Genomic DNA, 15,267 nt, shown 5'->3' on the forward strand with positions numbered 1-15,267 from the left:
ACCTGCTGGCCACGCTTCTTTTGATGCAGCCCAGGATACGATTGGCCTTCTGGGCTGCGAGCACACATTGGTGGCTCATGTCCAGTTTTTCATCCACCATTACCCCCAAGTCCTTCTCGGCAGAGCTGCTCTCAATCCCTTCATCCCCCAGCCTGTACTGATACCGGGGGTTGCCCCAGGTGCAGGACCTTGTACTTGGCCTTGTTGAACCTCATGAGGTTCACATGGGCCCACTTCTCGATTTTCGCATGGCTTGCTGAATTTATTAGGTTTGTAACATGTTCCTTCTCTCTTCTTTCATTTGGTTGTCAAGCAGATCACTCTTGGGGAGCAGAGAGGATAATCAATGGCTTATACTGGCACTAACTATGCACTAAAAGGTCTTCCTTTTAGTACAGGAGAGTTTGCATCCTCAGGATAACATGCAGAAGCCTCTGCTAAGATAATTCAGAGGAATCTTTGGCTGCGATAGTAAACACAGTGTTAATTCCGGGCAGCAGCACTGGGACATGCAGAAGCTGTTTCATATTCACCAGACTTACTCCTAAAAGTCAGTGTACATTTCAACCATTTCACTGCACAAATGTGCGTCACTGCATGGCAGGTTTGGAAGTCCCTGCCAGAGAGTGCTCCTCCAAACACTCCCTAATATATGCAACAGATGCCAAATTATTCCTTTTTATTTTCACAGCTTGTGTTCGTGCACCCAATGCCCATAGACTTACCCTGCCAACCAAGGCAATTTGGTCTTTTGTCAAGATACTTGTGTGAAATATTCATGAGTCATAGATGGAAATTTTTGGCCCAAAGTTTTGTAATTGGTGACAATGGTATTGCCTTAACAACTTTCCCCAGACCTGGCATTTATCTGGTATAAGATGGGCATTCTGTATCTAATGCTGCAGAATGGAGAGGGATAAAGACTTTAGGAGAGGGAGAAGTAGGGAATAGTAAAGGTTAGTAAAAGAAATCCAGGAAGAAAAATGGAATAAATTGTGTTTTCAACACTTTGGAGCATTTACTAATAGAGCGGCATGAGAGAATTTCATAAAATGAACGCATCCTTGTCAAAGAAATATGTGATACTCTCATCTCAAATGTTTTTAAGGCCGTTAAAGCAGAAAACCTTCAGAATTAAATTTCTTCTCTTTTCTTCATGCATGTATGTTGGTGGAAGTTTTTCTGCTAATTTATTGCCTTCTCTGCTTCCCACTCACTCTTTAAAAGCTGGTATAGAGAAGTAGTGCCTGTCATTTGAGGCAGTTTGGATGCAAGTCAAAGCCTAAGGCCCTTTTTTCTTTTTCTGTATAATTGCCAAATTAATGAGTTCAATTGGGCTGCACCCTGCAGTAAACATAATAAAAATCATAAAAAATAATGAACTGGATTATATTTTAACAATAGATGTCTTGTTGCTCAGTGCCCACTTCCACATCTTATTTTTTCTAGTATTTTCTTCCTTTCTGTAAGAAATAAGATATCCTTATCAAGAGCTGTATTGACCTCATGGGTTGTGCCATGTCCTTGCTCTGGTACAGCATTGTTTAATGACTGCCATTCATTTAAAAACCTGATGATTAGATGATACACTTTGACATGTCTGGGTAATGCTATTCTTTCTCATATGAAGAAGTCCTAGAAAATGTGTTAGGGATGACATGTAAAGAGACATAGTTCCAGCTGCTTTAACGCTGCAAAGCTCCATTTGCTTGAGTAGAAATGCTGTTATTTATGCCAAGCAGGTAAACCTCTGGCGGTTAGAGATCCACGCGCTCAGGGACAGATAGGAAAGACAGTGAGGCTCTCCAGAAGGCGATGCAGTCAGACACTCCAAAAGTAGGAAAAGGAACAACATTATAGCAGTGAGAAATTCAGTGTGAAGTAATAAAGCACCAGCCTCCATTTTCATGCTAATCTATTTGCTTTTTCATCAGCTGGACACTTGATTATATTCCCTAGAGTAATCTACGTACCCAGCCTCCCACACATATCTCCTATCTCCCTCCCCCTTAGGAGGTTTGCCACGACAAAAGAAGATTGTTAATTTTACGTACATTTTTTACTGCTTACAGCTTGATCTTGTGAGATGCTAGAGCATCTCATTTAAGGTGCTGAGGATCCTTGATTCATACCCATTTTAACCCAAGTTAGTAGCACTTAACACCGTCTAAGAGGAGGGAAGCCTTTATTGTGTCATTTTACTACAAATCTGCCCCTTCTTCTTCAGTGGGCATGTTCCCCAGGTGTATAAGCAGCTAGTTCTGCCAGTTTCGGGGAGAAAAGCCAGTGCATGTGTGCTGTGTCTTGATTCTGCTCATTCCAGAAACGGGAGAGGCCACTGGCATCTATTCCATCTTATGTGACACCAGCAAAATTATTTAGTGAATTCCAGTGATTTACAAGCTGGAGTGTAGCCCAGGCTATCAGTGGATCTTCCAGAGTCAGTGTTACTGGGGATAATCTTGCCAAAGAAAAGAGCTCAGCTGGACTCTGGAGACTCCAGACCAAGTTTCCAAGCTGAACAGGAGAAAACCTCCCAATGTTCTAGGGCCCTTTTAACCTGTGCTTGTTAAGACACCTATAAATGAAGGGCCAAGAAAATCGTTAATGAAAATACAAAAATGAAAAGCCATACTTTAACATGGCAGACCTGCACGCACAATTTTTCCAGGCCCAGCTTCCATGTGTGACATACACGGGGCCCCTGGAGTCCATACAGCCAACCCCAGTTCAGATTATGATACATACAAGCCTAAGACAACCAGCCGTTTTAGATGGATAACCAGGTGCTAATTTAATAATGAGCATAGACCCTTTACATGCAGGGAGCTATTGCCCCAGCTCTCCAGGGGCTTGCAGAGTTGTTATGGTGTGTGCGAGACACATGAGCTAATTAGTATGTAATTTGCTTTCACACGCTAACCCTAGCTCCTTAACGACCCATTTAAATGAGAGGCCCTTTCTCTTTACTGCTCCCTATGCTAATCTCTGGCTCACTGGCTTAGTTACAGCCGCTTATGAATATTTTAGGGAGTGACAGTTTTCCAGCCCACTTTAATTGAGTGGGGGGCCACTGGTTTACCAAATTGCAAGTGAATCTTTCTGTACTCTTCTTTTTGGTTGCCTGCAGTAAGTAGAAGCAAATGATTATTTGCACAGCTGAGCTGTCTTCCAGTTGTGGTCTTTCTACTGTGTGCGTTAAATGGGCAGTGAGACGACAGTTGTATGATTCATGGAGCACTCTGGAATGGGGAATGAGTGCAAATTGCTGGACGCTGCTGAGGTCAAGCTTTGTTCTTCATCCCGAAGGTCTAAACTTCAAATTAGTTTCCTAGTTTGCTCCTCTCTCCTAGTCTCTGCCCTTCCTCATTCTGCTTCAGTCTGAGTCTTTGCCATGGGAAGTGAATCTATAATAACTCTCTCCAGCTGTTTATTGCTTTGCTGGAAAGCTGATGTATAGTAATCCTTTTTGCAGATGGCTTTCCTGGTCTGGAGAGGTTGTCTTCTTCCATTGAGTGGTGAATGTCTGCCAAAACAAGTGAAAGCCTATTGCTTGCCATACTGCAAACTGGACTTGTCATGGCATTATAAAGTATCCTGTGGAGGGAAAAACCTGCAGTCTTTTGGTGGCAGGTCTTTTCATTTCTGACATTTTCATGCTAAATTCTTCCCTACTAGAATATAGCTGATTTCAGTGGAATTTTCCCTGGGTTTAGGTTGGTCCAGCAATTCTTTGGCTGTATCTCATGGCTGACAACATCTTCTCTCCCCTCAAAACCACACCTGTCAGAGTGCTACCTTCAAGTTCTGTGTAGTGTCCCCCAATAACTTTCATGTCCCTGCATTTTTCCTTTAGCCTGTTTAACTTAAAATGGAATGTCAACGAAGTGCATTGAGATGGTGAAACAATAAGCAAAATTAAACATTTGTTGATGAAATCAGTGTGAAAAAACAGAGCAATTTCATTTTGTGATGAAACCACCATCTGATACTGAAAGGAACTGCGAAGTTGGACTGCTGTCAGTGGAAAGCTTGAACTGAGTTTTGCATGGGGTTGATATCTTCTCTCTTAGTACTGAAAATTCATTCCTTGTAGGATGGCCAGAGTTCACTCATTATATAGACACCCTGAATGGGTGGAGAAAGAAGAATGAATGGAACAGTCTCTGTCCTGGCCCTCTGCATAGGAGTGGATTTCACTCATTGACAGATTGGAGGTCCAGCGAAAAGTTCAGCTTGCTTTAAAAAGCAAGATCCTGTGATTGTACTGTCAGCCCAACAGGACACTTTCAGAAAAGGAACTTTCCAAGTCCTAGGACACCAAAGGATTTGAAATTTGGGTGGGAAGGAACTCAAATCCCTGTGTTACCAGCTTCCGCATATTGTCACAAGAAATGGAGAGATCCCTGGAGACAAACCAGAAATATGTCCCCTGGCTTATATGCACTTTATATATGCAGTATTAATTGGTATATTAGCTCAGTCAAAAGAGTTACCATTGCTCCCGATTTTTCATTGCTGGTCACACATGCTGCCAGACTAACACTGTGTGGTCCGTTATTGTAACAGTTTTCACTAAGTGAAATGTTGTTCTGGATGTTCTCTGACACTGCTTTCCACTTACTGTTAGTAATAGTATCACATCTGGAGTGTTATCAAAACTTTCTGGTGCGTTTTTCAGTATTTTTTCTAGCTGGGGGTATGTAAGAAATAGTGCTCAATATTCTAAACCATCTCTTTCTTTTCATCGCGTCAGGCTTGCCAAAAAATCCTGGTTCGGTAACTTCATCAACCTGGAGAAAGAAGAACAGATTTTTGTGGTCATTAAGGATAAACCACTAAGCTCCATTAAGGCTGATATTGTCCACGCTTTCCTCTCGGTAAGTCACCCCAGCTGCCTCTTGGAGGCATTGCTCACTGGTCAGTTCCAGGACTCCTTGTGCCATATGTTACTGGGCGGGGTCTCTGCTCCTTCAAATGCATCCTCTGTGGATTTAATTTACATGGTCTGTTGATTCAGGCCTCCACTGGACTCTGAATTTCTAACTGTAGATAATGCTCTCTAAGGTGAGAAAAGATTTCAGCCTTCTTGGCAGGATCTCCAGGTTACCAGTGCTTGGAATATCACTGCAGTTAGAGCACACTGCTGGTGCGGTATCAAGACAGTGATTTGCTCTTTGTCAAACTAACCTTACAGTCACCGTCTGGGCATCAGGTTGGGTCTCCCTCTGCTGGGTATGCCCTCCACCACTTTAGTCAGACAAAAATCCTGTCTCACATCTGCATTTGTTACTTTAAATCTCCTCTTCAATGCTGTATGGCAGAAAGAAGGGTAATTTCCTCTGATGACCAGAGTATCAGTTGTTGCAGATGCAGTTTATTTACAGTCTAGGAAAGCAGAGGGAAATTGTCATTTTTTCCTATAGAAAGTCCTTATTCTCACTATCTAGAAGTACCAATGAAGAAAAAGTCAGCACAGTAAAGTTAATTTAAGAGATTTTTCAATTCAAGGTAGTTTACAAGGTAATTAGACTTTTTTTCAATAGAATTAAGAGGAGACTTAATTTCGTATATCATTTGTTGAATTGATACTGTTTTCTACAAAATACTGCACTCCTTTTTAGTCTCTGTGATGCTGCAATGAATTTCTTCCAAAAAACCAGCCATAATCCTTTTAACTGTACAGGCATACAAGGAGCAAGTGCAGTATAGTACCATGCATCAGACACTGGTATCCATCTCAGATTGGTTTGAAGCAGCCATGTTACTATATTAGTTTCATGCATTTAGCTGTGCTTGTGGGTTTATATTGTGGCGTAGTGTGCACTACTGTCTATATTGGTGATCCTGTGCATACCCCACATGTGTGGGTTGAGGTGTGATGTAGTGATTTGTGTGCAAACCCTATGAATCATCTCTTACAGTCAACTTAAATGCATTGTCACAGCCTGTTAAGTAAGTCCTTAAGGTCAGCTTCTCAAAGAACTCATCTTCATTTTTCCTCCTAAATTAGAGGCCAGATTTCCAAGTGATCTGTTTTTTTTTTTTTAAATCTGGTCCTTTATGAAGCAATAAATAGAATGTGAGTATGTTAAATTTTGTCAGGAACTGTGCATAGTAACTGCTTGAAAATAAGGCATTATGAAATTCTACCATGGGTCTGAAGATACAGATATTGGATGATACCAGAAAGCTTCTCAAAGTTCTTTAACATATTTATAGGAGTTGTGGTTTGGGTAAGTTATTTGCAGGCATGCTTTCCTTGTGGATATCCCAGGCACTTCTCTAAGTGTCTGCTCCGTGTCCTGATGTCTATTTGATATTGTAGAATCACCAAACAGTTGAGGTTGGAAAGGACTTCAGGAGGTCTCCTGCTCAAAACAGGATCAACTATGAGATCAGACCAGGTTACTCAGGTGGTTTTTTTATATCCAGTCTTATATCCCACTGACTTCTCTGCCCCCTCCCTTAATATCAGTTTTCAGTCAGAAAAAGGCATTTCTCAAAACTGGTAGATGAGTAGGAAAGAAAGACTGAGTGTATGAAGTTGTACAACATGTGTAAATTTATAAGCATGCTGGGTATTCCACCAATATTCAACCTTTAAATTTAGGTCAGTCCTGTAAGGAGCAGTTCATTCTTCTGCAGTGCCAAGCAACCTACACTCTTACTGGTTTCACAAGAACACTCCATGCATTACAAATTCAAGATCAGAAGCAAATCTTACCTACTCTGGAAATGTGTATTGTTCTAAATCGAATTTTGCAATATTGTTCCCTTTGTGCTCTGGTTCTCTATCTTCTTCTACCGATCTGTTTCAGATTCCAAGCCTCAGTCACAGTGTCATCTCACAGACAAGTTTCCGTGCAGAATATAAGTCCACAGGAGGTCCTGCTGTCTTCCAGAAGCCAGTGAAGTTCCAGGTGGACATAACATACACAGAAGGGGGAGAGGCGCAGAAGGAGAACGGAATCTATTCTGTCACTTTCACACTCTTATCAGGTAACCATGGCAAAGCTGTAAAATGGGTGCAAGCTGGCTTTGTCCTTGCTGGTACAGAGGCCTGCAAAGAGAGCTCTGCCAGGGGGGAAAAATATAACTGTCTTGACCCCAGGGGAAAATTCAGACGGGGACAAGGAGGATATCAGGATCAAAAATGGTGTTGGTGGTGATGGAAATGCTGGGTTGGAAAGAGATTCCCAAAGAGGTAAAGTTGCCACCACCATGATTAGTGCTAAAATGGCTGCTCTGTGCATCAGATTTGAAGTATCTCCCTGTACTGTCTCCTTGTTTCGCTCAAAGGTCTCAGTGTCTCAGCTGTGCACTGTGAGGCCACTGGTTTCTTCCTTCTGACAGAAACATGCAATGACCCTTTTCTTCCAGGTGGCCACATGCCCCCCACAGGGGTTAAAACAAACAAACAAAAAACCCCCACCTTTTCTGTCTTTACAAAAGGAGCCTAGAAGCTTCCTCCTGTTAAGTCCAGCACATCACAGTCCCTATTAACGCGGGGACTGCATAATAGTTCCTCAAATCTGTGGCTTCGGCTGAAGGACAGATACATTGTCAGTACACTCTTGGGGACAAGACTGAAGGGAAGATGTTTGTGATCCTTCCCCTCCAGCCTGGGTTGTATGAGGATTCGGCTCCTGCCCCTCTCACAGCCATTTGTGCCTCTTCTCTCCTCACAGGTCCAAGCCGTCGTTTTAAGAGGGTAGTAGAAACCATTCAGGCACAGTTGTTAAGCACACATGACCAGCCTTCAGTGCAGCAGTTATCAGGTAAGTAGTTTCTACTGTTGAGCACCTTGCTTCAGCAGGGACAGGAAGGTGAAGTGCCTCTCAGTACCAGGAGGCTGAGGGAAGACAACCCTCCGAGTACAGCAAGAAAAGCGCTCCATTCAGACAGAGCAGTAATTCCCTGCACCCACCCTATTCCTCCCTCTCTCATTCCCACTCCAGTGCTCCCAGTGCATTCCCCAGTTGATCAGCTTCTGCCCTCTTCCCGCCCAAAGAGCCATTTGCCCACTTCTCCATCAAAAGCTGCATCATCAGTAGATCTTCCAGATTTTCTCCTGCTCCAAAATCTCCCGGAATAGGGACATGCTCTAGAAGATAACTGATTTTCAAACCCTTCAGGCATGCTTTAGAAACGTCCGACTTCAGAGGGTCCCAGAATGAAGTTGAGAGCTACTTCTAACTTAGCCATTAACAGCAGCATTTTCAGATGGTCAGAAGGTGACCAGTAGTGTGGTCAAATTCTTGGCCCAATACTGTGGTAGCATGAATCATATACTAAGGTTCTGCAGAAGCTATATTTTATCTATTTTTAAAGTAAATTTCAGTTCCTCATGGTGGTAAAGAAAGCCTTACGTGTATGACCCTGTGCAATGACATCAATCTGAATCTGCAGGCAGCCTGAATTAATAATATAGAAGCTGGCCTCATCCCACCATTCTGTAGCAAATGTTCACTCTGAATACTAGTGGTGACACATACACAAAAAAAATATCAGTCTTAACTCTTCTATCCTTTAAAAGGACAGAACAAAGGAAGAAGGTGAAAACTGAAAACTTAAGGAAGCTTAGCTATTGGGAGTGTTTCAAGGAGGGAGAAGCAGAAAGAATGTACAGATACAGGGAAGAAATAGGAGCAAGGCAGAGAGCAGAGGCTGCAGGAAGAAGACAAAGAGGCAGGAGGAGTGGGAAGAACTTTCCCATTGTATGATGATGAAACGGTAGTAACTAAATATTATACATAAGAGCCAAATTCTATGCTTGACCTTTGTGTGAACCAGCCAAGACAAAAGTGGAGGAATGAAGTTGGCATTGCATCCTGCAGTTAAATCCCAGATGTCCTTGGCTCATTGCACATACAGGTTACATCCTTCTGGTCTAACAGTGTGGCTTTAACAGCTGAAGATAAAATAACTCCATCTAGAAGGGTGTGTGCTCACTACATGACAGAGAAGTATGCTCAGTTCTGGAAATACTATTTTCGACTTTGCTTTTGCCCTCCAGCACTGCCTGACCCTCTGCACGCTGGATTGCAAGGGTGCCTAGCACATGGGTTATTCTGTTAGGAAACAGGAAAGGTGAGGATACTAGAACTAGAACTAGGGTTGATTCAGGTTTTTGCTGTCTGGACTTCTGAAATTAATTCGAACTCAAGGAAACAGCCAGAATTTTCTGCCAGCCCTTCCTCTTGGGAAATGCTGGGGCCAAGTGGGAGTGAGGGGAATTAGATAGAAAAGCATCCTTTGAGTCTAGTTCATATTAGCCCTGCTGCATGAACAATGTTCAAGCATTCCTTGTTTCTTAGAAAAAACTTTCTGGTGAGGAAAAAACTGTTAAAAAAGTAAATATCATGGTGATCTCTCTTAACTTCTTCACCCTAGTATATGCTAGCTACTGAGGCTCTCCAGAAAGAGTTGGACCCTGTTGCACACTTGCATGTGAAGCAGGATATCTCCCTAAGAAAGTCGTATTATAGCAGGAATAAAAAACATTCATCTGACTAAGGCTCAGGGAGATGTTTAGGGCAAACTGTGGTGTGAGAAATGTATCTGACTTACAGTTTTGCTCTGGTTCTGGAATGGAGAAATCATATTATAGACACAGAATCTCTTTCTTCTGCCTAAAGCTACATCAGAGCATGTCGTTCTAGCAGGGAAAACCCAGCCTGATCTTTAATGCCAGAGTGGAACGGATAACTCCATATGGAGCAAAACCAAAATTAATGGTCTCTTGAAACTTAAAAATGAGAATTCCTTCGGCCAGGGAGTTATCCAGGCAAGACAACTCACAAGAGACAGGATGCCGAACTATCCTGTATCATATAACCTGACCTGATCAGGAATATGCAAGTCTCTTGAAAAAGAGAGAAGTAATTCAACCTGAAAAATTTAGGTTGGAGCAGAGTACAAGGAAAAGAGAAAAGGAAGGGGGAAAAAAAAGATTGTTACCGAGAAGAGACAACCTGTGCATCAAAGTAGGGAGGCCCTGTGCCTCACATCCCCAGCCACTGAGAGAGTAAGGGGAAATAAAGGGGTAAAGGGACAGCAAGAGTTCACATTCAGCATGTTGCTTAGCTGGGTGGCTGTGGTGGGGAACATGTGTGCAAGAGCTTCCTAGAAATTGCCATGAAATTACTCAGCATTTCTTACTATAGAAACAAGGCAAATTCTTCTCTGTTTCTCTTCTTCTCCCATATTCCCAGCCCTGAACACCTCACAGGAATTGTGGTGGTTGGACTCCTATTCAGGTTCATGGTTTGAGGATACTGTAGGCAGACCACTGCTGCAACAGAACGAGCTCACAGTTCACTTTGACTCTCCTCCTCCATGGCTCTGAGGATACTGCTGGCTCTGACCAGCAATACTGGCCCAGCACTGGAGACTTTCCTAGCTCATTGTGCGCAGACATATCTTCTGTGCGGTTGTCTCCCCTGCCTTTTAGTTCAGATGCCATTACAGGTGGGATGATGAAAACCATCTGTGAAATGTGCATGCGTGTAAAGTGAGACCTGCAGAAGGGGAAGATTCAATGAACACAATATAAAGCAGAACAGCAAGACCTAATAAGCATATGGCACTGATAGTCATTCTCTCTCCTGCCCCTCTTTGATCTGTTATGCAGCATGCCAGCCCACTAAGCCGGCTTGCCTGGGTTTCAGAACGCACTTTCCTCTTTCTCATTTCTTCCAGCTCACAACAGTGTTTGTAGATGTTGTGTTGCCCATGCATCTGTGTGTGTGTGTGTGTGTGTGTGTGTATGTGAGCCTGATACGTACCTGATTTAGGCAGATGTGTTTCTGCATCACACTTGAGCACCTTATAATCTCCCTTCCCCCTGGATATCCCTCCATTCACTTCCATTTTTCCTTCCTAAGACTGGCTGTGCTTATTTCTTCTAACATACTCTGAAGCAGGAAAATAGCTTCCCTCCCTTACCTGAGTAAGTGTGTAAATAAATGGAATCTATCCCAAAAGCTAATGTAATACTTCTAAAATCCACTGTCCAGTTGGCCAAATTTAGTGCAACATATCAGCCTTCTACCTTAATGTTTCAGGACATTAAATCCTCTGTGGTATAACTGCTGAGACAATACCAGGTATACAGTCTCATGACTGGCATAGAAACAAGTGGCTAGGGATTGATTGTTCTTTTTGCTTCCCAATGAAAGAACTAGAGGCCATCATATGAAACTAGTGGAAGCCACGTACCAAAAGAATATTGGAAGGTGTGTCTTCACGTAATGTAAGACCTGTGGAACTCCTCGATGAAGCAGGTTCTGAATGCGAGGAGCTTGCAGGTGCTTATCTTCCCCTGAGTACTTCTTACTCACAGGGAGGCTGGACAACTCCCTGGAAGATAAATCTTCATGAGGATTGCTAAACAGAGAAACCACAGCAGGCTCAGGAAATCTCTGACCTGAAAGTGGTGAGAGTGAGGTAGTGTTAGGAGGAAGTGTTCTGTGTGCTTGGCCTGCTGTTGCACCCCTGCATATCTATGTGTGGCTGCTGATGGAGACAGAGCACTGGATGGTTTGGGTCTGTGATCTTAACCAGAATAGCTGTCCATGCGTTCTTGTTACTGGTATCACAAAATCCATTAAACCCAGCAAGGTCATGAAAGGACAGTCCCTTTTGGATCAAGAGTGAGTATCACTGTCTATGAGAGCAGCTGGCCTTGTCTCTTGTCCATGTATGGCTCCATCCCGGAGCCTTATACTCAGAATCTCTACTTAGGTAATCCCTGGGCAGGACTGCTCTTTGGTGGGATAAAAGGATCTCTCTCCATGGAAGAAAATATCTCAGATTTGTGCCTTTGTTTCAGCCCAATACTCTTTCCATTAAATCATAATCTGTTTTCCTCCAATGCCTTTGCACAAAGAGTAATAGAAACAGCTGGTGAATAGGGACATGCAAAAGCCATCTGTGATCATTCACAGAGTATCAATTTTTATTTCCCTAATATTTTCTTGCCTCTTTGGGCTTTGGTTTTAAGTGTGAGGTGCTGCATGTTCTTATTTTTTCCCATTTTCCCGTGTTCTGGGCAATCAGCAATACTGAAATAGCCTTTATAACTTCTTTGTAATAGGTTTTCTGTTTCTTCATTATATTTATTGGCTCTGTGACAGATGTTAACCATTGGCATCTCAAAGTTCAGAGCATCTCAGTGTTACTGCTGGAAATGCCTTTCATCAGCATAAAAAAGTGTTTAGAGACCATACGCAGCTTCAAAATAGGGCAGTGCAAATTCTTGCTCATTGTGTGTATCTTCTGTATGTGCACCCAAGCTCTCTTATTGTGCTGGTGTATATCTCAAAAGGCAAAACATGTTCACGTGACTCAAAAAACTTTGCTAGAGTATTGATCTGTGAATGGTGCGTGTTCATCTTTATGGCTCACAAGAGCTGTAGGTTGACTAATTTGCTATAAAAAATTAGTAAGAAACTTACGGTTTCCAAATGTGCAAAGGATTTTATCATCAAGACAGAAAAGGGAGTAAGGAGCAAATGAAGTGCTTTGCAAGGTAAACTTCCAGCTGCAGACTCAAAACAGGGCTATGCAAATGCCAGTTTGGAATTGGACCACAAGTCAGTTTTATCCAGGGCTCATCCAGGTCCCAGGTTTATCTTGTTTCCTGCATTCTTGTGCAATCATTTATGTCTTGCCACTCTTGTAGTGTCTGGGGCAATCACTTCATCTTGCTGTCATGGTTCCCACCTACAAAAGGTGCCGTGTAATGCGTGGTTGGATTGGCAGAGCACTGTTTTTTCGCTAAACAGCTTTAGTATTATTACTGAACAGAATTCACTGAGTAGTCCTGAAATAAAGCATGTAGAAAAAACTCCAAGCTCTCCAGAGTTTTCATAGGAGAACAGTGAATTTCAAATAAGCACCCAAACACTGGGGAATTCCAATCTAAATGATAACTGCCTTGGACCAGAGGAACTGGTGGCTCCCTTGACATCATCTCCCTTAATGGAAATGTTTATTGGGGACTATGAGCATCTGGCAGGAGATGCTCAGTGCTTTCTGGGATCTAGCCCTGGATTTGGAGATCTCAGAGGAGCAGCTGTTTGGGTGAGATTTCCTGGGCTGGCACAAATCTCAATCTCAGAGATATCAGAAGCATCACAAACCAGGCAGCTTGATTATCAAATTTATGTAGGACAGAAATTAAAGAAAAAAGAAAATCAGGAAAGAAAATTCAGCAGAACAGTAGCATTTTTTAATGGATTCAGAGCTTGTTTGGCCTTTTGAAGGAAGGTCTTATTTTAACCAAAGCATTTGCCATCTGTTAATGAACTGAACTGGGTGTCATTTATGAAAGAGTCTTGGTCAAATCCAAAGCGTGAGTGACTGCCAGCAATCTCTATGAGATAAGGAATTGCCTTATCATCAGAAGGATTGAGATCTGACACTGCCATTATGCTTTAATTAAAAAATTAAACAGCACACATTAAAAACGCAGTTACATGACCCGTCAACGCTTCTCAGACAGCTAAAGGCCTTTGGACCCTGGCTTTATTCACCTCACATAACACCTGGATCCCACAGTCACTGGGTTATGGATTATTATCCATGAGCAGAAGCTGACTGCCAAGAATCTAAGGCTTTCTAATGAGAATGAAAATTCTACTTTAAAATGATGAAATATTTTATCATGTATTTACTAAAGCAGATTTTACAATATGATGGAAATGAAAGAAGTATTAAAGTAATTATTATAACAGAGAAGCTGAAGCATATTAACTCTGTTAGTCTTTCAAGTGATGCGGTATGAGCTACTGTTTCTGGTGTGCTCATGTTTGCTATGCCTTAGGAATGGGGGAAAAACAACCTGATCGTGTCTTGGAAAGACATTAAAAATAAAAATAAATACCAGTGCAATTCCTGGGACTGGCCATGGCAATATAGAGAATGCAAATTATAGTTGTGCATAAAACTTTTAAGAAAGACAAATCAGAGGTTTTATTAGTGTTCCTTTGATATTATTCCATGGTCTTATATTTCAAAAAAGCATTTGTGTTTTTCCCTATCTATCAAAACCAATTCTATAACCTGCAAATTTAGGTTTTTAGGAACAAAATGGGGTACAGAGCCCAAGATGCTATGCTGTCAAAAAGCCTATGTTGCAATCCTTTTTTCCTGTTGTAGATCTATCAGTTTGTATTCTAATCACAAGATTAATGTATGTAGACCTGTTACACAATTAGCTTTAAATGAAATACTAAAAAGAACTATGCTGACTGCAAGTGACTTAGAAAAAAGACAGTATTCTAAAGTATTAACTTAAGGACATACGATTAATTTGTTAAAATTAAGAAGGAAATAGAAATACCAGTTTCAGGAGAATCTTAGTGAACCAGCCACAATGTTTACCTACTCTGATATTATCCAAATACTACCTTTTTTGTTTCCAGACTGCTAGTTACTGCGTGGCCAGTCAGTCTGGACACACTTGAGGGGAAAATTCCAGGTATTGGAAGTGGGAGTCAGAAACAATCTTTCGGTCATATTTGAGACTTTCCTTGCTCTTACATGTCAAAGTGTAAGTTCTGCTAATGATTGGGTGAATGCTCTGCACTCTGCCGCTATAGATCTGTATTACTCTGCATTACAACAAGGTGTAGTTGACTCAGAGGGGACTGGACAGGAACCACTAAAAGGCATGAGACAACTAACTTCTCCAAGTTATTAAAGAAAAAAAATGGTACAAACTCATGACTGTGACTTCTGGTCATTGGCTCAATCAGCAGCTGTAGGCACTTCTTAAACCTTTTAGGCATCTTCAGAGAGAATGTATTTTGGGAGCTTAATCTGCCTTCACTCAGTCAGACTAGCCAAAGAATTTCAAAGGCAGGTAAACTCCTGGCCTCTCTGACACCTCGGATACCTTGTTCCAGTTCTCTTGTTGTTCATGTCCTTCCTTTTCCCCCTTTCTCTTTCTCTCAGTCTTGTGCCTTTCTGAGAGACCTTCCATGGATATCCTCTCCAATTGACCTCTGCCAGCCCACCTCTAACCTTGGGGATGGAGAGCGTATAACTGCTGCTTAGATGGTTTGACCAGTGTCACTGGACCAAGCACCTGCCCTCTCTACTCCATGCTTTCCCAGATGATCTATGCAGCACAGGCCTGGCTGCATCAGAAAACATACATATCCATGCTCTTCTAGCATGGGTTCAGCTTACCCAAGCATATCCAGCACCCCTTCCCCCTTTTTTGAAATTATTTTTCTCAGTTTTTAAGGGGAGGAA

At 42.1% G+C, this 15,267-nt stretch overlaps 1 protein-coding gene across 3 annotated transcripts in view; it reads left to right on the forward strand.

The window, feature by feature from the left end:
* The window catches only part of BRSK2 (BR serine/threonine kinase 2), a 329,823-nt gene that overhangs the window by 301,065 nt on the left and 13,491 nt on the right, over nucleotides 1-15,267 (forward strand). For all 3 annotated transcript variants that reach the window (XM_009328460.1, XM_009328458.1, XM_009328459.1), the window contains exons 16-18: nucleotides 4,757-4,880; nucleotides 6,822-7,002; nucleotides 7,692-7,781. In XM_009328460.1, coding sequence (XP_009326735.1) covers nucleotides 4,757-4,880; nucleotides 6,822-7,002; nucleotides 7,692-7,781 — 395 coding nt within the window. The remainder of the gene's footprint in view (nucleotides 1-4,756; nucleotides 4,881-6,821; nucleotides 7,003-7,691; nucleotides 7,782-15,267) is intronic.

The sequence above is a fragment of the Pygoscelis adeliae genome, unplaced genomic scaffold (genome assembly GCF_000699105.1).
Source record: "Pygoscelis adeliae isolate BGI_AS28 unplaced genomic scaffold, ASM69910v1 Scaffold166, whole genome shotgun sequence".
In the NCBI taxonomy this organism is placed as follows: Eukaryota; Metazoa; Chordata; class Aves; order Sphenisciformes; family Spheniscidae; genus Pygoscelis; species Pygoscelis adeliae.